This window comes from Sturnira hondurensis, unplaced genomic scaffold (assembly GCF_014824575.4).
Source record: "Sturnira hondurensis isolate 20B ecotype Veracruz unplaced genomic scaffold, ASM1482457v3 Scaffold0014436, whole genome shotgun sequence".
NCBI classification, from domain to species: Eukaryota; Metazoa; Chordata; class Mammalia; order Chiroptera; family Phyllostomidae; genus Sturnira; species Sturnira hondurensis.
Window position 1 is genome coordinate 1,899,881 of NW_028087067.1, and position 23,597 is coordinate 1,923,477.

General features: G+C 55.5%; 1 protein-coding gene across 1 annotated transcript in view; it reads left to right on the forward strand.

Annotated features, from left to right (window-relative positions):
- The window catches only part of CSMD1 (CUB and Sushi multiple domains 1), a 775,017-nt gene that overhangs the window by 650,976 nt on the left and 100,444 nt on the right, over positions 1–23,597 (forward strand). Inside the window, exons 27-34 of the mRNA XM_037063399.1 lie at positions 1,078–1,269; positions 6,322–6,460; positions 10,051–10,238; positions 14,466–14,660; positions 15,024–15,140; positions 17,510–17,623; positions 19,001–19,096; positions 23,054–23,257. Coding sequence (XP_036919294.1) covers positions 1,078–1,269; positions 6,322–6,460; positions 10,051–10,238; positions 14,466–14,660; positions 15,024–15,140; positions 17,510–17,623; positions 19,001–19,096; positions 23,054–23,257 — 1,245 coding nt within the window. The remainder of the gene's footprint in view (positions 1–1,077; positions 1,270–6,321; positions 6,461–10,050; positions 10,239–14,465; positions 14,661–15,023; positions 15,141–17,509; positions 17,624–19,000; positions 19,097–23,053; positions 23,258–23,597) is intronic.

A 23,597-nucleotide genomic window follows, 5' to 3' on the forward strand; every position in this document is an offset into this window, starting at 1 on the left:
CCCCAATTTCGATGATGGGCAGAATGATGGTGGGGTGGGGGGCGGGTGGTGATGCATGAATTCCTTTGTCTCTCCAGAACCCTGGTGCTCTATGCCCGGGGGTGTCCTGTGGGGCGAAAGTCTGTCCCTCCAGCAGGGACCGGGAAGAGAGAGCTCACGATTCCAGTTGAAGGGAAAAATGAAAGGAAGGGGACTCCACGTTTTGGGTCCTGAAGTTCAGTGTGGGGTTAGTCCCCTGCTCAGCAGCTGCAGAAGCTGGAGGAGACCACAGGGCGCTCGGGCCGGGGTGTTTCAGGGAGGCGGTGGGATTTGGGATTCTGCCTCGAAGTCTGGTGACAGTGTCTTCGCTGCTGGGTTGGTGGCCACCCATGTGACAGGATTCAAGATGCACGGGTCACCACATGCTCTCCACGTGTTTGCTAGAGGCCTGTCTCCCAACACCTTCCTGTGCCCAGAACTCTCCCCCAGCTTGTTTGGAGGGGCTGGCCGCTCCTGGCCTGATGTGAAGTCCCTGACCCTTTTGTTGACAAAGAAGGCATTGTTGCCAGGGCTTTAGCTAAAGTTGGGGTCATCGTATAATTCACTGATGATTCTGTGAAGACAGCGTCACCCGAGCCACAGTCACTGGTCCCCCAGCCGGTGGCACCTTGGAGGGCACAGATCTCACAGGAATTTGTTTCCTTTCATTTCACTCGAGGTTCCCGGGGGTTGGTGTGCTTGAAGTCCTCTAAGTTGTGGTGCGTGTTTTCATTAGATAATGCTAACAATAAAACTCAGAGGGGAGTGTGTGTGTGTGTGTGTGTGTGTGCACTTGAGAGAGACAGACAAGTCTAGCCTGATGCAGTTCTTGGCATTTTCCATAATCGGCAGCATTTCCAACAGGACTTTGCCAGAATCTGTTCCAAGTGAGGTCATTGAGATGCCTGTTAGTGCCCATATCTTTGGGGAAATAACCCCTTTCTGCGAGTTCCTACGTGGACAAATGACTCACGATGCCAGCTGGGAGTGCCCGGCATCGGGGAGTGTGGGCAGGCCCTCTTTCCGATCACGGGACCTGTCCTTGTCTCATCCTTGCAGCCTCGGTGGCGTCCACCTGCAACGACCCAGGTGTGCCTCAAAACGGCACCCGGTACGGTGACAGCAGAGAGCCTGGGGACACTGTCACCTTCCAATGCGACCCTGGGTATCAGCTCCAAGGACAGGAGAAGATCACGTGTGTGCAGCTGGACAACCGCTTTTTCTGGCAGCCGGACCCGCCCACCTGCAGAGGTACGTGCAGAGGGGCAGGGGGTCTCCCGGCGGGGGGTGCAGGCAGGCTCCCCGGAACCCTGCCCTGCACCTGTGCCGTCTCCGCAGAAAGATTGCTTCAGGCGTTCTCCCTAGCTAGCACCCGGGCTCTCTGAGCCTATCTCGACATTTTATCATAAACCTTTAAACTTTATTAGGTGAAATAAAGGAAGTAGTCAACTTAATATACGTAATTGACATTTATCTAACACTCCCTCTCCTTAATAATCCTATGAAAATAAGGACCAATCAAATTACTGTAATTGAAAATTTGCAGAGGCTAAAAATGCTTCACCCTACTGTTGCGCTTCTCGTTTTTAATATTCGAACTTGCCTGTAGGCAAAACCCACTCCATAAAGAGCACGTTCTCCTTTTAGATGGTTTCCCTAAAATAGTCCTGCATTTTCATGGAATTCTGAACACTGGGAACTGTGTGCTTCCGTCAAGATGAAGATAAAAGGAAGCTGTTTCTGAAGTTCACCGGAGGTTTCCTAGTATGACCTTGTTAGAAGGGCGCACTCGGTTTCGCAGACTCTACCCTGAACAACGACCCCACGTCTTCAGTCGCAAATAGGGTTTTAAGCCAATGCATATTTTTCTATAAAATAGTAATTTCAGGTAGACTGTCCCTTCATCCAATTAACTGTTTTACCATAGATGCCTATTTGGAGTATTTTGTCTTAATTTTACAAAGAAGCACCACCAAGCTTTGTTGTCATCACGCACTGTCGCGGTTGAGTCTGTCTGTCTTTCAAATGTCTGACGTGCATGAAGTTTAGTCTGTGAAGAGCAAACGTGACAACGGAATGACAGGTGCATGCGTGGTTGCTGTGCGTGGTTGTGCATTGGGTCACCTGGGCAGGTTCGTGATTTAGCGGGCCGGGGCCCTCACGGACACAGCCATGGAGAAATGCCCTGTCTCCCCTGGCCTGTCACGGGGAACTCAGGGGACCTCCCAGGCCGGGGGGCGGGTGGCAGGGACGCGCTCCTCCTGTCTGCGCAGCCCCATCGGAGACGACCGTGTCTGTTCATTGAAGGCTCGGTGCCACGTCCTCCGTGCACGCCTGCTGTGAGCCCCGTGTTCCAGGCTGAGTCACGGGGAGACGGGACGGGCTTCTGGGAGCTCCTTTGTTCCAGGGCAGTGACTGCCTGCAAAGGCAGCCGTCCTATTAGACCGTTGTCCTGCCTCTAAAGTAGGACAGGCCCGTTTGAATCCCCATTTCGCAGGATTTTCAGCTCACGGAGAAGGACATCCCAAAGCAGTGCCACTAACCGCTCATCTCTTTAAAGTGATTTCTCAACTGACGTTGCTTGAAACACTTTAAGTGTAAAATTGGCCGTCTGTCCCACTAAGCTACTGTCTTTTGCTGGTCCCCCTTCTCGGGGAGCTGATTTTGGCTGGAGACCAGGTAACCAGTCCTCCGCACTGAAAACAGCTCACAGGTCTTCGGTCTCTGCGGTCCTCAATGTCAGGTCAAGGACGAGCTACCGTCACTCGCAGGCAACTATCAGGACTGCAGGCGAGCAGACCCGCCTCCCCGCGTGGGTGTCACGTCACAGAAAGGTGGTGTATTGGGGAGGAAGCGAACGCTGGTTTTTCATGGCACTGTGGACGTTCCCCCAGGAATGTGGCCTGGGGCCTCGAGAAAGAGCCCGTCCCCTGGGGCCCGGCTGATCGAGGTGCAGCCCTCCCGGGAGTTCTGTTCTGCTGGCTGGGGACACTCTGCAACTTCCTCTGGCGTTTTCCTCATTCAAAACCCACATGTTTTAATGAAGGAGTTTTGTCAGCTGTGGTTATGAAAATGCTGCCGTCCTATGCCCAGAGGCCACTCCCGTGAACCTGAACCTGCACGAGGAAACCTCCTGATGTTTTCACGTGGAGATCATCTATGTTTAGCGTGTTTGGAGTGGCCGTGTCCTGGTCGATGATCCCATAAACTGCACGTCCTCCACGCCAGCACACAGTGAGCGTTTCCGTGGCACTCTGTGCTCACTGTCACCACACAGGGCCGGATGGCCCCATCCGGACACCGTAGTCCCTTCTTGCTCCGCAGGTTGGTCCCTCCAGGCTTGCTCTGCCACGCTCACACTCTTGCGGGAAAACATCCACGGTTATTTATGAGTGACAAGTTCCTGCAAACTTATGTTTCTAGGGCTTGAATATCGTTTTTGTCAAAACCCAGGCGGGTCCCACCAATTTGCTCTAGTATCGGCCACGTGGGAGCATTCACTTCTGACCAAGAGAACGACAGTATCTACAAATCTCTCAAGTTTCTCAGTCTCACCATTGAATATGAGCAGAAGGTGACGATCCCTGGGTGTTGTCATCGGCATTTTAAATCACCAGCGAGGTCCGGCTGTTACCAATCTCACCTTCTTTTTGGCCACTCGACCGGTCCTTCCCTGATTTGCCTGCTAATTTCTGTTCTCCTTGTATTGTGAGTGCATCCCCATCCGATTCACTGGCTCGCTCTCTCTCTCTGTGTCTCTCTCCGTTTTACCAAATCTCTTAACTTTTCATCTCTCTGTGTATCACTCATGTTTCCACCAGCTTGTCATTCGTGAATTTGTCTTCTCATTTGCTCAGATACGCGGCTTTTCCCCCACTTCCCAGAGGGTGCCCACCGTGGAGGCGTCTTCTTTAGGCATTTTCAGCCCAGTCCTAACAGACTGATTATCCAGACCAGGAACCATCGCTACCTCCCAGCTCCAAGCAAAGCGTCCCCGGGAAGTCTGAGGTAGCCACGATCCCCCGTCCCCAGGGCCACATCTGAAAGGCTCTGAAAAGCAACACTGGGCCCCGCGTTTGCAGAAACTCATTTGGTGGCCACGTCCTGCTCAGGGCTGTCAGGTGGCCACTTGGAGACCGTTTATTCCGCCTGACAGTTCAGAATGTAAAGTGTCTCGTGGCAGAAACGTCGGCAAGCCTCACCGAAGAGTCCCGCCCCATCCATGACGGGTGAAGTCCTCAGCACACCCGTGGGGCCCAGGGCTTTGAACGCAGGACGGTGGGTGGATGCGAATTTGTGGACTTTCTCTGCGTCCGCTTCCCCGGAGAATTTCCTAGGGGGCCCGAGTGGCGTTTTGGACTAAATCCTAGTCCTACCCAAAATAATTCGCAGGCTCCCTGATTGAAACCTAATGAGGCCGAAGTGGAGAGGGCCCCACCGAAAGGGGGACAAGCAAGACAGCGCTGCTCATTTCCACTAGAAGTCTTGAGTGACTTCGCGGGAGCGCCCCCAGGGTGCGGGCGCACAGACCCTTCGTTTCTTCCGCTCCTGCGTTCGGGGCTGGTCCCGAGCGTCTCCTGCCTGTGGAGCCCTGTGGCCAGGGCCCCCAACCTGTTGTTTTCCACCTTCCACGGCCTGTGGAGGGGGCGGCCTCTCCTCTCACCCCTGGCTGGCCCCTTCCCCTCCAGCTCAGCTGCCCCCACCCAGCCCCGACCCACCCAGGCCCCTCAGCTGCGGCGCTGTCAGCTTTCACTGGGTCCTGCGAGGGCCCGTCGGGCCGTCCTTCCCGCACAGTCCGCCGCAGTGACGCTGCGGCCCTGGGAAATGGGGGTGAACGTTGCACCATAACGCTCCCGACTGTGCGTCTGGAGAATTTATTGTCAATATTTCCTATTCAGAGTTTGCCTTTGATGGCACTAAAATTACAACAAAAATACTGCAATCTGTTGTTATTCTTCTTGTGGAAAATTAAGTTTTCGGGAATGTTAAGTGAGTAAACAAAGTGACATCCATCACAGAAAGTTGCCGGGTGCATTACCTTCATCTCCTTTACAAGAAAGTCGTTTTTGTCTGTGTAGGAAAAGGCCCCCCATCGGGGGGCACCCCTCTCCGCGAATATTTCTTCTAAACGAATATACGATCCACGATGTGACACTGGATGTAGCTTGGAGGAAATGCATCATTTGGGCTGGTTTTTTAAAACAACCAGGCGATAAACACAGCATCGGTACAAGGACCCGCGAGTGAGGCCGGCGTGTCCACGCAGGCACCCAGCCCACGCGCACTCGTGAGCTCTGCAGTGTTTTGGCACCTTCCACATGACGAAGCTGTCGCAGAAATCCCATCGAGTCAATGAACCGACCTTACACACTTTCAGCTCCAAGGCCCAAAGTCGGCTTGCCTCTTAATAACATTGCACTAGCTAATTATCGCCTTCTTCACGGGAATACAAATGGAAGCACATTCCACCAAAATGGAATGACTGAACAGCCCCTAAGTTTGTGTCTACGATACTTGTTTCTGGGGATGGACAGAGGTAGGTTCACATAATACAGATAAATAACAGAATCATTGATAAACAATGACACAAGAATGAAGTCCCTTTCGCATACTCAACACTGTGGACACTGTGGACCTACTTTTGCACCCCCCCCCCACCATGCACTAAGCGTTGTGACCAAGCAGTGTCACTTCCAGGGGCCTTTGTCCCCACTCTGCCGCTCCGTGGACACATGTGCTGGGAGGTTGGTCACCAATGTCATGTCAGTTCATCACGGGAAACTCAGGAAAAGTAACAAGCCCTCCAGGCACCAGTGGGCTGTGAGGAGCACACAGACCTACACGTTTGACCGTTCAAACGCACGGCCTGAGTGCTGAGCACCCTCACAGCCTAGTTGAGTGTCACGGCCAAGCCTGAGCAGAGGCAGCAGGGCCTGGGCCGCTTCCCAGGGCCAACGGGCAGCAGCTCGGCCTCGGAAGCCAGGAGAAATGAGAGACGAGCGTGCAGGACCGCAAAACCGCATTCGTGGGGGTGGCGTTCCTACACGGGTCTTTTCTTCGTGGTTCTGCAGTGTGGCTCACAGGTGTGCGGGGTGATCTGCTGATTTTGACAAAGTGTAAGATTATAGCAAGAAAAGATCAAGTCTGAAAATCCCCCCTGAAAATGGGGAGGGGCGTATGTCAAATGTCACCCCGGGCGAAGCCCCTGCAGTGTCCCCCCTGGGTCGCTTTTTCCCGGGTGGTGTCCTTCCATTCACACTGGCCGGTGCTCACTTCTCTCCTGGTTGTCCCCCTCTGTGACAGCTGCGTGTGGAGGGAACCTGACCGGCCCAGCGGGCGTCATTCTGTCACCCAACTACCCGCAGCCCTACCCCCCCGGGAAGGAGTGCGACTGGACCATCACGGTGAACCCGGACTTCGTCATCGCCCTGATATTCAAAAGGTACCGTCCCTCCAGGAGCTCGTCTTTTCAGCAGGACGGCGAATGTCTGCCCTTCAATGCCCTTGCCCTCCGGGGGGCGGGGGGTGTCCAATCTGGCACCCAGCGGAGCGCGGCTCCTGCGTCCGAGGGAGGCGGCATCGGCCAGTGGCACCCGAGCCAGCAGCCTCCCCTGGGGCCTCCCCGCGTACCGCCTGTGCCCGGGCCCGGGACGAGGTTGGCACTGCTTCTGGACTCTGCCTCACAGGCATCGCGGTCCACGGGAGAAAGTTTAAGCTACTGAATGTCCATAAAAAGTCATCGGGATGTGGGACTGATGTAGGTCCCGTGATTTCTCGGCAGCCTCATGTCTCCTTGGATGAGCGAGAGCAAATTGATTTCCGCGGTGCATCTCGTTCGACCCCCTCCCCCCGAAAGGCAGTGCGGTGGCTGTGAAGACAGTCACTGTCCCGCCCTTCGGTGGCTGTAAAATCCGAGTTCCCAGATGTGTGTCTGAGGAAAAAAATCTCAGACTCCTTCGTGACAGAGTAGGTGATGGAGTTTTCCATGTGATGAGTATTTCACCAACATAAATTCCGTAGAACTATCACATTGTAACTACTTGGTGTGCATTATAGTTTCCTTTTTTAAAATCCAAGCTCTTCTCCAGCTTCACCGTCTGAAGGCTGAGCTTCGGGAAGGGCAAGTTTAGATGATGAGGGTCCTTGAGGCCGCCCTCGGCTCGGAGGCCTGGTGACGCCGGTTAGTCAAGCCGGGCGCGAGCTTCGGTTTCTCCCGATGCCGGCGTCAGGCTCAGGCCTGGCTGGGAGACGGGCTTCCCTGCTCTGAACCCGATGAGAGCGAGCAGGGAAACTGCACCCTCCAGGGGTCCGAGTCCCAGGTGGGCTGATGGGCCTTCGTCCCCTGAAGTCACTGAAACTGCCCTAAGCTGACAAGTGGTGACCACGTTACGGGGCCGCTCGGCCACACAGAAAACCAGGGCAGAGCTGAGTCCGTTTCTGGAAATCTCCGCAGTTCTGGTGATTCGAGGTCCCAGCAGTGCCCTCGTTAAAACCGCCCAGCAGCAGGAGAGGACGGGTCAGTGGGCAACCCTGGACGTGCGGGGAAGGGGGCCTGGCTGGGGGCGCTCCCTGCATGTGACCCCTCATCCAGGCGGCCAAAACTCAGGTCGCTCGGTGGCACAGAGAGCCGTCTCCAGTGTCCCTGCCTGTCCCTGCGCCTCTGGAAGAGGGTTGAACTAGAAATCTCCATGTGTTCAGCCGACACTCGGGTGTTAGGGACCAGAAAAGTCACCCCCCTGTGGCTTCCCCTAAAACTCGGACAGTGTGCGTGTGCACGGCTGTGCCGTGACAGGGCGGGGAGACCCCGGGGCTTTAGAAAGAGAGTGCCGATGGGGGCCGGACGCCCAGCTTGCCGCTGAGGCTCTGCGATGGTGGGCGCAGGTGAGACTGAGGGGACAGGGGCCTGCCACCAGCGCCCACACAGACTCGGCGGCACAGGCCTGGAGCCCACACGAGCTCCCGGCCTCGCCCTTTACGTGGGGGCTGCAGTGGGGAGGTCCCATCGCAGGCCCCGCAGACTGGGGGCCCCTGCTCCTCACGCGTTGGGACTCAGAGGAAGTTGGGTTGAAAGCTTGGCCGGACTCTGGCCTGCTGTGGGGCCGGACTCCTACTGACTTCTCGGACGGAGTCATCATTGATTATTCTTGTCACTCCCGACGCCCCATGTGGGTTCCGGTGCCTCCAAAAGGAGAGAGAGGGCACTTAGAACATTTTTGTCCCCTGTGCCTCAGTGTATGTCCAGTGTCCGAAACAATCTATCACAGTAACTCGCAATGCCAGTTTCGAGGGGCGCAGCGTGACCAGATTCTGGCAGCACCTTGCAGAGAGTCCCTGACAAACTCCCTGCCCCAGTCAACCCCCCCCCCCCCCCCCCCCCCCCCCCCCCCCCGCCCNCAACCCCCCCCCCCCCGGGGCCTCGCGGCTCCCAGGGCCCCTGCCCACTCAGCACCCACCCCCCGGCCCCCGAGTCGTGCTTAGGCGTTTTCCGCTGCTGACTTCAGGGAGCTTGTCAGCTAAACAGACAAGCGAAACGTCTACAACTTTCTTCGGTGAATATACTGTCGGGAGTCCCCCCATGATCCACGGTTTTGCTTTAGGCATTTTCTGTTACCTGTGGCCCACCGAGGTCTGAAAGTATTTAAGGGAAAGTTCCATAACTAAACACAGTTGTAAGTATGTGCCTTCTGCCTCTCTACATCCCTCCTGATGAAATCGGAGGCCTTCCGTTCTGCCCCGCCCCCCATGACTTGCCTCCTCCCTCGGCCAGCCCGCCCCCTGTCCCTGAGCAGCTCCCTCTCTCCATGGCCTGTGACAGAAAGACACCACAGTCCCACAGCTCTGATCACAGCATATTGTCGTGAAGGCTCCACTTTACCGTCCTTGCTGTTCTCAGACTCTCCCCGCGCCCACTGGCTGCCTTAGACGTTATCGGAGGGATGAGTGTGCAGAGAGAATCCGTGCATACAGGGTCCGGTACTAGCCCTGGTGTCAGGTGTCACGGGGTCTTGGAATGCATCCCTGGGAATAAAGGGGTCTCCTGATTCGGGGGCCTCCTGGGAGAGAGCACAGCCTGACGTAGGGCGGTGGCAGCGTGCAGGAGGGCCGGGGGTACCAGTGCGGGGTCCCCTGTGGTCCCATTGGGTTTCCTTCTGGACACCAGGAGCGGGTTCAGGGGCCCTTACATACATGTTTTATCACTTGAATTTCCAGATAAAGGGCCTGCAATTCTAGCACCTTCTGTCCTTTCCTCCTGCTCCCCAGCTGAGGAGTGACCAGGGGGCACACACAGGGCCCGGATTAGAGGAGAAGGAGCAGAACGGGGAGGCCCCCAGGGGGCGCTGTAGACACCTCTATCTGGTCGGTTTGTCCTGCTCACAGGGAGCCCTGCGACACCTGAACCCGCTCCGGGCTTCACTCCGGAGCCCGCACACTTGTAAAGGTCCCAGACTTAGCGCAGCCTCGCATCAGCCGTGGCAGGGACACCTAAAGCCACCTCCCTCTTGAGAGCACTGGACTCTAATTGTCAGGCTCTGGGGGGGTTTCTAGGATGTTAGCGTTCGAGGAGAGAGAGAGGTTGAGGGAGAAACAGAGAGAGTGGGAAAGAGAAATGAAGACCACCCAGCTGTAGTGGGGCGGCGAGACACTCCCGCACTTGGTTCCCTGGTACAAACCGCTGGCATTGGCCGAGGTTTCTGAGAGAGGAGAGCCCATGACGTTTACAAAGTACAAACAGTCACGAAGAACTTTCTTTAATCCTTTAAGAATAGTCAGTACCTCCAATGCTGCGTATTTCCAAAACTAAGTGTCCACACAGTTACCAGCTCTCGGTGGTAATTCACCTCCTGAGTCCAGAGCAGGACATTCCGTGTATTGTACTGGGATCCCTGTTCTCATAGGGATCGTTCATAGAGATCCGGTTTAGGAGTCACGTAAACTTGGAGCGGCATGTATTATTACAGTGGATGCCTGTTGCCGTTATTCCTGTTTTGACACTCTGACGGATGACCTTTAACGTTCCGACTGTCTCCGCAGCTTCAACATGGAGCCCAGCTACGACTTCCTGCACGTCTACGAGGGCGCCGACTCCAACAGCCCGCTGATCGGCAGCTTCCAGGGCGCCCAGGCCCCCGACAGGATCGAGAGCAGCGGCAACAGCCTCTTCCTGGCGTTCCGGAGCGACGCCTCCGTGGGCCTGTCGGGCTTCGCCATCGAGTTCAAAGGTACTGTGACCAGCGCTGGTGGGCTCGTGCATCCCCGCTGGGGGCGGGGGTCATTTGCGCCGTTCGCGTTGTTGTACGAGGCCTCGCTGCCTGTGTCACGCCTGACATGCTGGTGTCTGCCCGTCCGTCTGGGGCAAGCATCGGACCTGTGCCGTGCAGATGGAAATCCGGTCCCATGTCCCCGCTTGGCTGAGGGAGAGCAGGCGAGGAAGCTGTTTCGCAAACCCATGGTCCTTTACAAATAATGGTCCCTACAGCGGAGCGTGACATCCAGGGATGACCCTCGGATGTGCTTGCACGGCTTCTGCTTTGTTTCTTCGGGTCGACACGGTTGACCTGCATCGACCACCTTGGTCTTTCCTCAGTGTTTTCCCATGTGAAACGCCCTGGGCGTCGGGCGGTGAGGACTCTGGCCAGGCACAGCTGGCTCCCTGGTCACTGGACCATCGGGGACCCGCCTGGCCTGTCAGTCATACCCAGAGGCAGCAGACAGACAGACAGACGCCCACAAAATGCACCCTGACTGAGCACTTTGTTCTTGGGCCCATGAAAACAAATGATTCCTGTCCAAACCCCTTTTTCATGTGGACAAAGAAAAGGCAAAGAATCTGAAAGAGGAACTTAACAAAATATCAATTCTCAATAGTGAGCACTTTACTAAAAATAACAAAAATATGTGCTTTCACTGAAACTCCCGAGTTAGTTATCAGTTATTAGACCTTTAAAATAAACGTTCCATCTCTCTTAACTCTTTAACAGGCTTGTCTTTTCTGTCTGGTTTTAAGTAGAAAATTAACCTATTTCCCCCAAAACAACAAAATCTACAAATGTACGGACCATTATGAAAAGGTACCGTGAAATTGCAGGTGACCGGCAGTCGGGGGTCCCTGGGCTGTTGGATGGACAGGGTCTGTGGACGTCTGGGAGCAGTGAGCAAGAGCGCCATCCTGAGGGGTACGTGTCCTCACACGGCTTCTGTGCGAACAGAAGTCCCCTGAAGTGTGTCCCCCCGACAGTGTGGTCCCGTGATGGAGAAGGAAGAGTGCGCTTCATCTGCACCTGGGGAGGCTCCGTGACCCTGCCTGCCAGGTCGGCCACATGCCCAGTGACTCCGTGGATGAGGGCACGCGGGTCCCCAGGCTCGCTCGTGGAAAGGAGGAAGAGCTGCCCTTGGATTTGTGACCCTTCCTTTCCTGACCAGGCACCTGTCCAATCAGGGGCTACAGCACCTCACAGTTTAAAGTGTCCCCTGGGTGTCTGTGACAAAACAACCCGTGGAGAGTGAGGAGGCACCGTGGTGACACGATTCACATCCAGCAGCGACGGGCCCCTGCAGGTCCGGGGGCAGCGTCAGGGCCCAGGCTCCGGCACCACAGGACGCTGATGGAGCGTGGGGCGCCCCTGCCAAGTGAGGGGGCGCCTGGCACAGTCACCCCGCTGGGTCCCTGGTCGGACCCCCGAGGGGTCCCAAAGCAGCGGGGACGTGAACACCAGCAAAACACGCCACGTTATGAAGGCATCTCATCCGCAAGGTGACCAGCGATGAGAAAGATGCCCCCTGACTTACCACCAGGCATCCTGCACGGACGGCTGGGCAAATGGCGCCGGAGGCTCGGGCGCCGTTCATTTCTGCGCAGGTTAAACACCTGCCATTGGCGATCGAACTTAGCGACGTGGAGCAGAAGATGGTGTGGGTGGGGCTCCACCCAGCAGATAATTAGCTAGAGGTTGAACACAAAGTCAATGGCCCACAAGGCTGACAAGGGGACGACCTTGGACTGCAGGCGTCTGCCGAGAACTCTTCACTCTTCTGTGAGAGAGACGTGCGCGCCCAACAAGCACCTGGATTGCCAGGCACTCAGAGCGTCATGCGGGTGACGGAGAAGACCCCAGGCTGCTCTGGGGGCAGCTGTGCCCATTTGTCCCTTCACACTGAAGAGAGGTGTCCCGGGTCCTCTATGGGCTCGGAGGCAGCTGCAGAGAATCACCAGACTGTCACCTCCCTTTGAAAGAGCCACGTAGGTTTGCAGTGAAGCGATTGGAGAGACCGTCCACAAAACCCACCGACAGCCGAGACACGGAGCCCACAGAGGGTGTCGCATTGTTATATGTGAGCATGTCACTGTACATGCAGGTCATAGAAGCGATATGGCCTGTTGGTCGATACGATTTATTCTAGGGCATGATCCCCAAATATATCACCATCAAATATATGCAAATACTTACGGGTGCACATTTGCATGCATGTGTATACTGTGGTTAAACAGACATATAAAAGTATGTATTATGCGATATTTATATATGTTGCACTTTCACCACAGCACGCAAGTAAACGGTGCGATAGAACATGCTAATGCTTGCTAATGGCAATTAGAATATGCTAATGCACGAGTCAGCACTTGCCAAGGAGACTGCCAGGCCCACGCGGACTCGCAGACCGGCGCAGACACGATGGGAAATGAGGAATACATGCGGGAAACAGGCCTGCTGCTCTCCCCGCGGGCCCAGCCCGGGTCTGGGCTGGGTCCCTTCCCTGCATTATCGGGTCCTCAGGGCCGAGTGCGGTGGAAGGTTCTCCCGACTCCTGCCTGCTGCCGCCCAGGGCGCCCGTCCCAATGGATCACCATCAAAAATGAAATAGCATCCTGCCTCGCACTCCCACTTTCCGGAGGTTCTTAGACGTGCGGAGCTCTGCCCGCACAGGGGGGGATGGGCGCGCATAAGCTTCCTGCGGGAGGGAGGCCCAAGGAAATGGCAGGAAGTTTCTATCTTACCCACTCGAGTTGCGCTCAAGCCCATGTTGGAATCACCAACCCCGCCCTCACACGTGCACATTGACGCGCACGCGTGCGGAGTGGTAGTTTATTAACTTTACAGCACCAAGGGGGACATTTCAGGGAACTTGCGTGTTGACCACGCGGAGACGGGGAAGTGCGCTGCCACCGCTTCTGACGTGGTGGGGAGCTTGGATGGCGGAGCGCGGAGAAGCAGCAACAGGACGCAGGTCGGAGGACGAGATTCCAGGCAACGTGGAGGCGCGGGCGACTTCTCCGCCTGGAGATGTTTGGGGAGGTCTGTTGGAACAGCACGTTGAACATATTAAGTCTACCAAGGGGGAGCTGGGTTTACCTACGCCGCGACAAGACTCCGAGAAAAAAATAAAGCTGATTTTGTATTCATATTTGGGAAAAGAGGTTTGGGGTAGCTGTCTGTCTTACTGAATGGACCCACAGGTGGACAGGTCTCCCCAGGGTGTTTTCCTGAAAGTTATGTGATTTTTCTGGAGTCGGTCCAGACTCTCAGGTGTGGAGTGGGCGGGACCCTGCACGGACCGAGCCGAAGGGACCGCGCACTGTGCGCATGCCCAGTGCCAAACGCGCACAGGCCCCCAAGTCTCAGCCGCTGCCACTGCAGCTGGGACAGGTGTGTCCGGGATCCACGCACCGAGGGCTGCGCGCGTGCGGGCAGGCGAAGGGCATTTCTCGCTCAGGCTGGTGCGTCCTTGGACTTGGCAAGGGTGGCGGAGGCCAGAGCGTCTTTCCCTGTCGTCTTCTCAGTCCATCCGCGCCTCGGTGGGGAAGCCCGACGCCCCCATCGCTTCCTGGGCGAGCTGCGTTTCCACCTTACGGGGACTTCAGTAGAAGAGTCAGAAAATGAACTGATTTCCCCAAATCAGTTTCTTTGGCTCAGCACTAAAATCTGTGTTCAAAAGAGGGATAGATGTATAAAACTATATCCAGATGAAAGTAATTCAATAGCAATCCTATAGGAAAATGTACAGCAGTTTGAAAACTTAGAGATATAATTTTATTTTCCCTATTTTTCCATGACACTTCATTATTAAATTTTAAGTATATTTTACTGATTATGCTATTACAGTTGTCCCATTTTTTTCTTCCCTTCCTCCCCCTCCCCCTGCACACCCCCTCCCCCCCACATTCCCCCACCTTTGTTCACAACCATGAGTCGTACTTATAAGGTCTTTGTCTTCTTCATTCCCTACACTGAATTTGATCATTAATAACTTGATAGTTATTGCTACCATATGCAACTATTAGCTTGATAATTAATGAATAACCTTGTTATTAGACAATCGATAAATATTTGTTGAGCATTTCTCAAATGTTGGATTCCATTGAGGCACTAAAAAAAATAAATAAATGAGCAACCAGACAACGGAACACACACAAACTGAGACGCCCAATCTCACATTCGTTCCTTCTGCAGAGAAACCGCGGGAGGCCTGCTTTGACCCTGGAAACATCATGAACGGGACGAGAGTCGGGACAGATTTCAAATTGGGCTCCACCGTGACCTACCAGTGTGACCCTGGCTACACCATCGTGGACCCGTCGTCCATCACGTGCGTGATCGGAGCTGACGGGAAGCCAGCCTGGGACCGGGTCCTGCCGTCCTGCAGCGGTAAGTGACCTGGGGTCCTGCCTGCCCCGCCCTTGCCTTGGAGTCCAAGCTGGTCAGTGGACGGCGCCCCACTGGCCCCTGTAGGCTGTGGTTGGGGTCGCGGTTAGGATGCGAGAAAGGCCCGAAGGCAGACAGCATTCCGCTCTCCTGCTCCCTTAGCTCACTTCTGTTCTGTCCTAGGAGAGAGTGGGCTTTCTTTCCTCTTTGCTTTGGGCAGCAAAGCGAAGCAGCTTTTGGACCTTCACGCTCTGCTGGGTCTTTAGGTGGCCCCGGCACGCCGCTTCTCCCCTGGGCCCCTGTGGCTCCCGCCCCTGCCCCTGGCGCCTCGTTACGGGCACCTAATCCTGGTCGCTCCCCTTCCAGCTCCCTGCGGGGGCCAGTACGCCGGGTCGGAGGGCGTGGTGCTGTCCCCCAGCTACCCCCAGAACTACACGGCCGGCCAGGTGTGCCTGTACTCCATCACGGTGCCCCAGGAGTTCGGTAAGGATGTCTCCGTGTGTTTGTGGACTCGTGGTCCTGTTGTCGGTGTGCACGGGTCCGTCGCTTTACAGCCACCCCAGCTGTTGGCATAATAAACCGCCGTGAAGGCGGGCCACGAGGAGGGGAGGTTTCCCGGCCCGGCCCACACAGGACCCAGCTCCTTCCTCTTCCCTCTGGGACCTGGACTGCTCCCCTGTCTTCCCAGGGTTCTGGCCCCCGAGAGTCAGAGAGAACAGGTCTGGTTTGCCCCTTGCGTTGGCTACAAAGTACCTTCTCAGCGGGCAGTTTCCGGGACTCAGGGAGGACTGCAGAGCCTCCTGGGTCAGGGACATCATCCTGTGACCGTGAGGGATGTCACTGAGTCGGGAGCACACCTGTGAGTGATCGGAGGTGGGAGGCCCGGCTGTGTCCTGTCTGACCCTGGAAACCAGGCTCCCTGACCTTCCCTCCTCAACTTTGCTTCCAACCGGAGCCCAAGCCTGTTTCTCTGAAGGGCTGCATTTCCAGAAGGTTCTCCAGGGCAACCGGTCCTTGGTGTGAGCTCAGCGCTGGACACCAGCATCTCCCCCACAACCCTGATGAACAGGACCCTGTCCTTTGCGTGGCCTTCCTCCCCAGAGCCAGCCCAATAGTAGGCTTCGTCATAGCACCGACCAGCGCCTTTTTCCAGCAGTAAAACCAAAACCCTGCATCGTCTGGCTTTTTCTTCGCACGCAAGTGAGCAGCTACCCCTCGTAGAAATAAAGCCGATAAAGATTCTAATGTCAGAGTCGACTGGAGGTAAAACATTTTTTAAATTCAATTCTACAGCAAGAACATCAATTGCTGGGCAAGAAGCTGGCTTTTGGGAGAAATCAAACAATGTCTGTGAAGTTCTGTCATTTATTATTTATATGCCATCATTTCAGCTTATTCCGGGATTTTATTGAGTTGTCACAACGCAATTATGATTTTTCAGCAGAAAAGCTCACACCCCCGTCCTGCGTATTGATCTGACTTTCCAAGCTGGAACACTCAGTGACATAAACGAACAGGACATCCCTGATGAAAATCTGCACTGTCTTAGCTTCCACCCTCCCTGACTCCCTGCTGGGGAACGACTCAACTCAACGACTGTGATAAGTGTCAAGATGAATGAAAAGCAGTGCCACCGAGTCCTGTGAGATGGGGTGGCGGTCACTGGGGAAGGGACAGCTAAGACAGGCCTTCAGGTGCCAACCCCCCTTGTTCACCCCAAAGCCTCCCCAAAACATCCTTCCTAAAACACAGACCGGACCACGCAACCCCTCGGTGAGCACCGTCCCCCCCGACACCTTCGCCCCAGAGCCGACCCTGGGTTTCAGCCCCAGCTCAGAGGACGAGACGGCGAAGGAAGAAACTGTGGAAGAGAGAACCTCGCGAAAACCAGGGTCCCCTCCTCGTGATGCTGTTTTAGGGCAGCCCCGTCACGGGGGGTCCGGCCCTTGCCCACATGCATCCTCAGTCCTTGTGGGCATCTGGTGCGCGTGTTCTATCACACATGCACAGAACATGAGTGTGCGATAGAGCGTGTGTCGTGTGCACAACTGAACACACACAGGAGCCGCAGGCTTCGGGTCGCCTTGTCGTGCCCACACTTCCCTCGGTGCCTTCACTGGAATCCCGACGTGCACGATGGGTGTGCACACCTCCGCATCTTGCTCAGAACAGTGTGCGAGGCTCTCGGCCAGACGCAGACACCTACGTGGGACCCAGCTGCTTGTTGCTCAGGAATCGGTGCTAAACCGCGGGTTTCTGTGACCCCGGCATGGCCACGTCGGTCAGGTGCGCGGTGGGAAAGTCTGCGGCCGCAGCGCCCTCGGTGGAGGTGTGTTCCTGCGACTTCACAACCTGGAAGGTGGACAAAATGTCGAGTGCAATTACAAGAAACAGTTTCTACCCGTGTGGCTGAGTCCCGCACTTACACTGCAAGGAACTCACATGAATTCCCCGTGAAAATACTCAGCACGTAAGAGTCTCTAACTCCACACTGAATCATATGCTCTCCAAACCAGGCCGTGTCCTGCTCCCTGATCTGGCTCCTCGGGCCCTAGACTAAGTGGGGTGGTGTCCAGGGGACCCCCCCCGCCCAAAAGTAGAATGAAAGGAAACCATCTTTACTGATGTTCAAACTGTGCAGAAAACAGCAACCCCGCTCCATCCCTTAAGAACTAAAGGAGGAACAAAGTCAAACAGTCTTAGCTGAAAAGTTTCAGAAAGCAAAGTAGTTCATTATTTTTTCCTGGGGTCTTAGGACTGGGACCCTTCGGAGGAATGAGTCAGTCCGTAGTGCAGGCAAAACCTGTGCCCCCTCCTCCGCTAAGCCTGCCGTGCGCGCCTTCCTTCCCCAGTGGTGTTTGGGCAGTTCGCCTACTTCCAGACGGCGCTGGACGACGTGGTGGAGCTGTTTGACGGGGCCCAGCCGCAGGCCAGGCTGCTCAGCTCGCTGTCCGGCTCGCATTCCGGTAATGCTTCGCTTCTGTTGCACTGGGGTAGTGCGAGGGAGGGATTTTTAACATGCGCGCGCGTGTGTGTGTGTGTGTGTTGGGGGTGGGGAGAGGGAAGTTAACGATCTCAGAGTGCGTTTGTTTTAGTACGATCTTACCTTCGATGTAGAAGTTCAGACGCACTTTTATCCCACATGGAGAAACTGCTTGGCTCTATCGTTTTACTTCCTAAGATTCCGAAAAACGCAATGTCCGTCTCGATAAGGACGGCAAGTGTCAGAAAGAGGAAGAACCGTTCTGTGCACTTTGCCTGCTGGGCCTCCTTCCCAGAGCTGACAGGACTGGCATGTGTCTCCACCATTTGAATCCTGTTCATGTGTGGCGCCACCACACCCACACGTGTAAACAGTACATGTGTTCACACACATGCACCCATCTATGTCCACGTGTCCGCAGACTGGGGGCTTCACGAAGCACAGGATGTGAACTCGCAGCTGATTTTCACTCTGCGTTTTCGCTGCACGGGGCGTTTTTAAGTCTCCCTGGGAGACGACACGCTCTGGGCGGGCCTTGGCTGCTTCGTTCTGAGCAGCGTTCCGCGGGGTGACTGGCCTGCAGCGTGCTCGCACGCACACCACGTGCCTGTCTGTGGCGGCACCACTGCATCCTGCCGGCCACTGAAACCCAGGGAGGCCCTCTGTGTGCATCACAGGCCGGGGCCACCCGAGGTCAGAGTCTGGTAGGCCTGTTTTCACTATGACCCACGGCCATAAACCTGAGTCTTGGTCATTTCTGTGTCCAAAGATGGGGGTCTAGAGGACCCCAGAGGACATGTGTGTAAAACACAGACCCACATTGAAAACTTACCTCTGGAGGGTCACGCCATCCCCACGCCCCTCACAGGACCCGAGAGTGACCCCTTGGGCTTGGCGCCTGCACTTCAGTCAGAAGATGAAAATAAAATGTGCTTCATGAGGCTTTTACCTAAATCCTTTATTTTTTAAACCAGCTGTGGAATCAGAGACACTTTGCCAAGTTTACGTAAAGTCTGAGCATGCAATTGTCAGCTGGAGCTGACTCTGCCCCCACGACTCACCCAGTCCTGTTTCCCACCTCAGCGGCTTGTAGGCTGTTGTGGGCGATGCTCTTTCAGAGGGGAGCAGAGTGGGATCCTGGTTAGAATGACGTCACAGCAGAATGGACGTGCAAGAGCTGAGCCCTCGAGTCGCCGTGGAAACAGTGGGTCTGCCCTAAACCCCAAAGTGCAGTTCCACGAGCCTTCAAAAGTCACGGGTCAAATTCCCAGTCGGTAACCATTTTCCGAGATGCCATCGCCCGCCACAGCGCGGTGCATTGCGTGGGTCCGCCCGTGTGCCAGCTCTGTTTCTTCCCCAGGGGAGACCCTGCCTCTGGCGACGTCGAATCAGATCCTGCTCCGGTTCAGCGCCAAGAGTGGGGCGTCTGCCCGCGGCTTCCACTTCGTGTATCAAGGTAAAGGCCACGGCCACGAGGGGCCCTCCCGACCCCCCCGGCATCCACCGCTGTCCCGGGGGCGGCCCGAAAGTCCCCAGCTGCATCCTTAGGCGTTTAAGAGATTGAGGGTGTTCGTTTGTTTGTAGCACAGTTATTTAATAAGAACGTTAAGGTTTTTAGTTTGACACACATCTGTTTAAACCACAAAGACGAAACATCACCTCATTTATCTGACGTAGGCAGGAAACACATGTCAGTCAAGTGCGTTTTATGTAGAACTTCGCGTTTTGCAAAACAGTTTCAAACGCATTATAGTTCATCTAATTAAGAAAAATGTTCCCTAAAAGTTTAGATTTTAGTAACCCTGCTAAGGAAACACTCATAAAGTAAGTTATCCGTTTCCAAATCTCACTGCAAAAACTGCTTGAAAAGACAGTAATTTCACAAAACCATATAAAATGTCCCTGCATCTATCACTCTGTAAATACTTATTTTATTTTGTGTTCTATTGACTTTTGAGATCTCAGTGCTTTCTATTTATTTTTGAAGTTGGGGCTTATGCAACAGCGTGTTTGAGATACCTCAGGGTTCCTGAGAAACGAGGGCTTTTTCCCATGTGCCGCTCGCTCGTGTTTTGCATGTTCATCCGTGAACTTGGGGTGGTGGCGTGTAACTGGTCCACGGTCTCCCTTTTGGAGGCGTGGGCAAGTCTGTGTCTCTGGGGTGCAGGGCGGCGCAGGCTGGGATCTGGGAGACGCCATCCTCTCCGGCAGTGGCGAGCTGAGTCTGCGGATCAGGAGCAGCACCCCACTTTCCTGGGTCCCCGTTTTGCTCGAGGCCAAAGACCCTAAGCTGCTCTCCCAGGTTCCCCCCAGAGCGGAGGAGTGTCCCGCCCTAGAGCAGCCTTTCCTCGTTCATGAACACACTCCAGGAAACTGCACGACGGCATCGTGTGTTTCAGGACTCGGGGGGATAACAAGCTGCCACGTCACTTGTGTGTCTAGTGACCTCCCCCTGCAGGTCCACCCTTCAGGTCCCTGAAGACACCGGTCTGCCTTCAGCGGTCAGGTGATCGCGCAGGAACGGCGAGGGAGCGGGCGTGCGCGAGGCCAGTCGGAGGGAAACTCGCCCGACCCAGTTCCAGCAGGCGCTGCCGGACCGAAGACGAGTTGAAGCCAGTTACGTGGCGCTCCGAGAAGCTTTCAGTTGGACTGGAAATGGCCCCGTCCTTAGAAAGCAGGCTTGACTGGGGAGTGGTCAGTTCTGGCGCGTAGTAACCCTCCTACCTTTCTAAAGGCCAGCTCACTGTTACCTTTTGCAAAAGCCTGTTTACAAACCAAAGTTGGTGAGACGTGAACAACCTGGACCACTTGGTCTAAGTTTCCATCCTGGAAAATCTCAAATTTCAGGTTCCCGACCTCAGCTGCCTTGAGAACAGGCATCCTTTGAGGGTGGTTTTTCTTTTTTAAAGATTAGAAGAGCAATCAGATGGTGATATAAAATATCTGAGGCAAAAGACCCAATGGCTATCCTGTTTTCAAATGCTACACTTCAAAGTTATCCTTTAAAAAATGCTTTCTTTCTTTAAAGTAACATATTAACATCGACACGGCCAAACCCCAGCAGCAGAAATAAAGCCAGGGACTCATAGGTGACTGCGCCTCCCTTGTCCTCAAGAACAGGTGATGACTCCGGCATCCTCGGTATTTCGTGGGGTCCAGCGCACCCTCTTTCCTGCTGTGGCCCCTGTGCTGAGTTTATGCAAAAATCAATGGCTTTATGTCACAGCTAAACCCTCAGGGTAAAGAGCTGGGACTGAGAATGGCCGTGACAAATGACGCGGGAACACTCAGTGGTGTTTCTGACACTCGTGAAAAGTTCAATCAGACGTTGGCCCCTGAAGGAGAGGGGTTTATGGGAGCCCAGACTCTCCGAACTCCGCCCTATGAAAACGTTCTGAATAGGGCTTTCCCCACTGGTACAGCTTCCTGCTTTCTCGTTTCTGAACCTTGGAATCACTCAGGTACCTGATGAGCTTCGTCATCACAGGACACCGCGCCCTTGAGGACCGGGGGTGTCGGGACGCCAAAAACCTGCAGGGGGCGCCGTTACCGCCATCACGTATTGTGACAGAACAGCCCGGTTTGCCTGCTTTTCGTCAGAGGAACCTACAACTCTCACTAATGCTTTAACTGTAGCCACGAGACAGGAGACAATGTTATTAACGTCCGCCTTCTGATAGAAAGTGTGTCAGTGCTGCCTTGAAATGGAGTCCGATCAAAATAATCCTCTGACTTCAGATGAGCTCGCTGTCTTCCCAGAGGCTTCCAGTGGGGCCTGTCGTGGCCGAGGTCACTTCACTGCAGGAGGCCAGTGCGTTTGGGGGGGCAGCTTGGAGATGAGGGTGATCCCTGAGGACATGAGTCCCAGCGAGCGCTGTGTGTGCAAATGAAGAAATGTAGGGCCCAGAGGGACAGGTCGCAGATGCAAACACAGGCCAATTCTCACCGCAGAGGACGAGGACGGGGTTTCTGGGTCCCCAGCTGGGAGCCTGCTGTGTCTGCGTGTCAGAGTCCGTTTGCCATGACTGACCTCCTGGCCACGAAGTATTTCCCAACCTGCACCCCCTGCCCTTTTCATGACCAGAAGACCCCCGACAGCTGATGGATTCTGAGCTGCAACCGGGGGGGGGGGGCACCTCCCCACCAAGCAGCAAGGATGCTCAGCGGCCACTGCCCACCCCCACAGACTGGGACACACCCACCATTGGACCAGCGAGGGTTTCCCTCGCTGTATCCACAGGGCCCACGAGGCGTGGAGAAACCGATGTCTCCACAGGGAGTCCCCGCAGGGGCGGGGCGGGGGTCAGGCTGTGCTGGCTGCTTCCGGCGGGGGGCTGTCCGGGCAGTGGGTGGGCAGTGTCTGTCTGTGTCAGGAGGTTGAGGAACGGAGCGCGGATGCAGCTGCGACTAGGAAATCGCTCATGTTAATGGGAAGAGCGGGACTCAGATCTTTTCTGGGGATTGTGTAGATTTTCCGACAGCACTGTGGTCAGCCCCGGACTCACAGCGGGCTCAGAGGCCATGCGTGGTCAGCAGGAGGGGGCGTGGCCCGGCACTCAGGCCCAGCAGCCGCCAGGTGGCAGGTGGCAAAGCTGCCCCGGTCGTCCTCACACCTGCAGGCTGGGCTGAGCGATGCCCTCGCCGGCAGGATGTCATTAAACTTGGCTTTTGTTGCTTCACCAGTTTTCGCCATTTCCAGACATATAATTAGGATATTAGACGTGTTTCTAAAAGTGCACATCTTCTCGCTAAGTGTCAGGTGGCTGCCTAGGGAAGCGGGGTCTCTTCTCTGTCCCCAAAGCGGCTCTCCCGTCCCCATCTGCCACGTGCCCATGGGGAGTGGCTGGTCCGAGAGGCAGACCCCTGGGAAGGAGGTGGACATGCGGGTTGTTTCCATCACGCGGCTGTCGTGAATAAAGAACGCCGCAATGAACATGTTCTGAGGACCCAATGTCTGTTATTTGGGGTAAATAACCAGAAGGGGCTGCCGGGTTTGGGTAGTTCTTATTCCAGTTTTGTTCTTGTTTTCGACAACCGTATTATACGCAGTCCTTGGTGGACAGCGGCTTTTCTCACTGGAGTCTAGGGTCCCTGAGGAGGAATAAGCTCAAGTGCTTAGGGATGTCAGTATCACTGGGCACTTCATTAATTAGGTTTAATTGTCCGAAGGTCCCTGGGTCCTCCCGGGCACTGATCCCCGGCCCTCCTGCCATGTGTCCTGTCTGAGATGAGACGGGAGGCCATCCTCGGTGTCAGCAGGAGGGGGACTGTGGGTGGGCATGTGCCCCCGCCCCTCCCCTGGCCAGCGGTAGACGGCGTTACCAACTCCACAGTCACTGCCACTCCGAGCCGGCTCATCTGGGGTCTCTGTCTGCGCAGACGCTGACGTCCGCCTTGTATGTTTTGCCTGCAGCCGTGCCCCGGACCAGTGACACCCAGTGCAGCTCCGTCCCTGAGCCCAGATACGGCCGGAGAATCGGCTCTGAGTTTTCAGCGGGTTCGGTCGTGCGGTTCGAGTGTAACCCCGGGTACCTGCTGCAGGGGTCCTCGGCCGTGCGCTGCCGGGCGGTGCCCAACGCGCTGGCCCAGTGGAACGACACCATCCCGAGCTGCGTAGGTGAGCGGGTGTCCCCGGGCGTCCCTGTGTGCACGAGGCTGCCGGTCCCAACCGCCCCACGGTGTCAGGGAGCTGCCTGTCAGCGCTCTGTCTGACCCCCATAATCCGATCACGCTGCAGACCAGTTCGAAGAGCAGTTTATGTTACTGGAAATAACTGGGCAGCAGCAAACCCTAAACATCACCGTTTTGTGGAAGCACCAGTCAGATCGAGGAGGAAACGTGTTTTCCTCTCGATTCTTACGGAGAACCCCCCCAACTCCCAAGCCCTGGGCATAATTCCACTGGGGGTGGGGGGTCTTTCTCGGTCACTTTGCAGAACACCCTTCGCCCATGTGTGC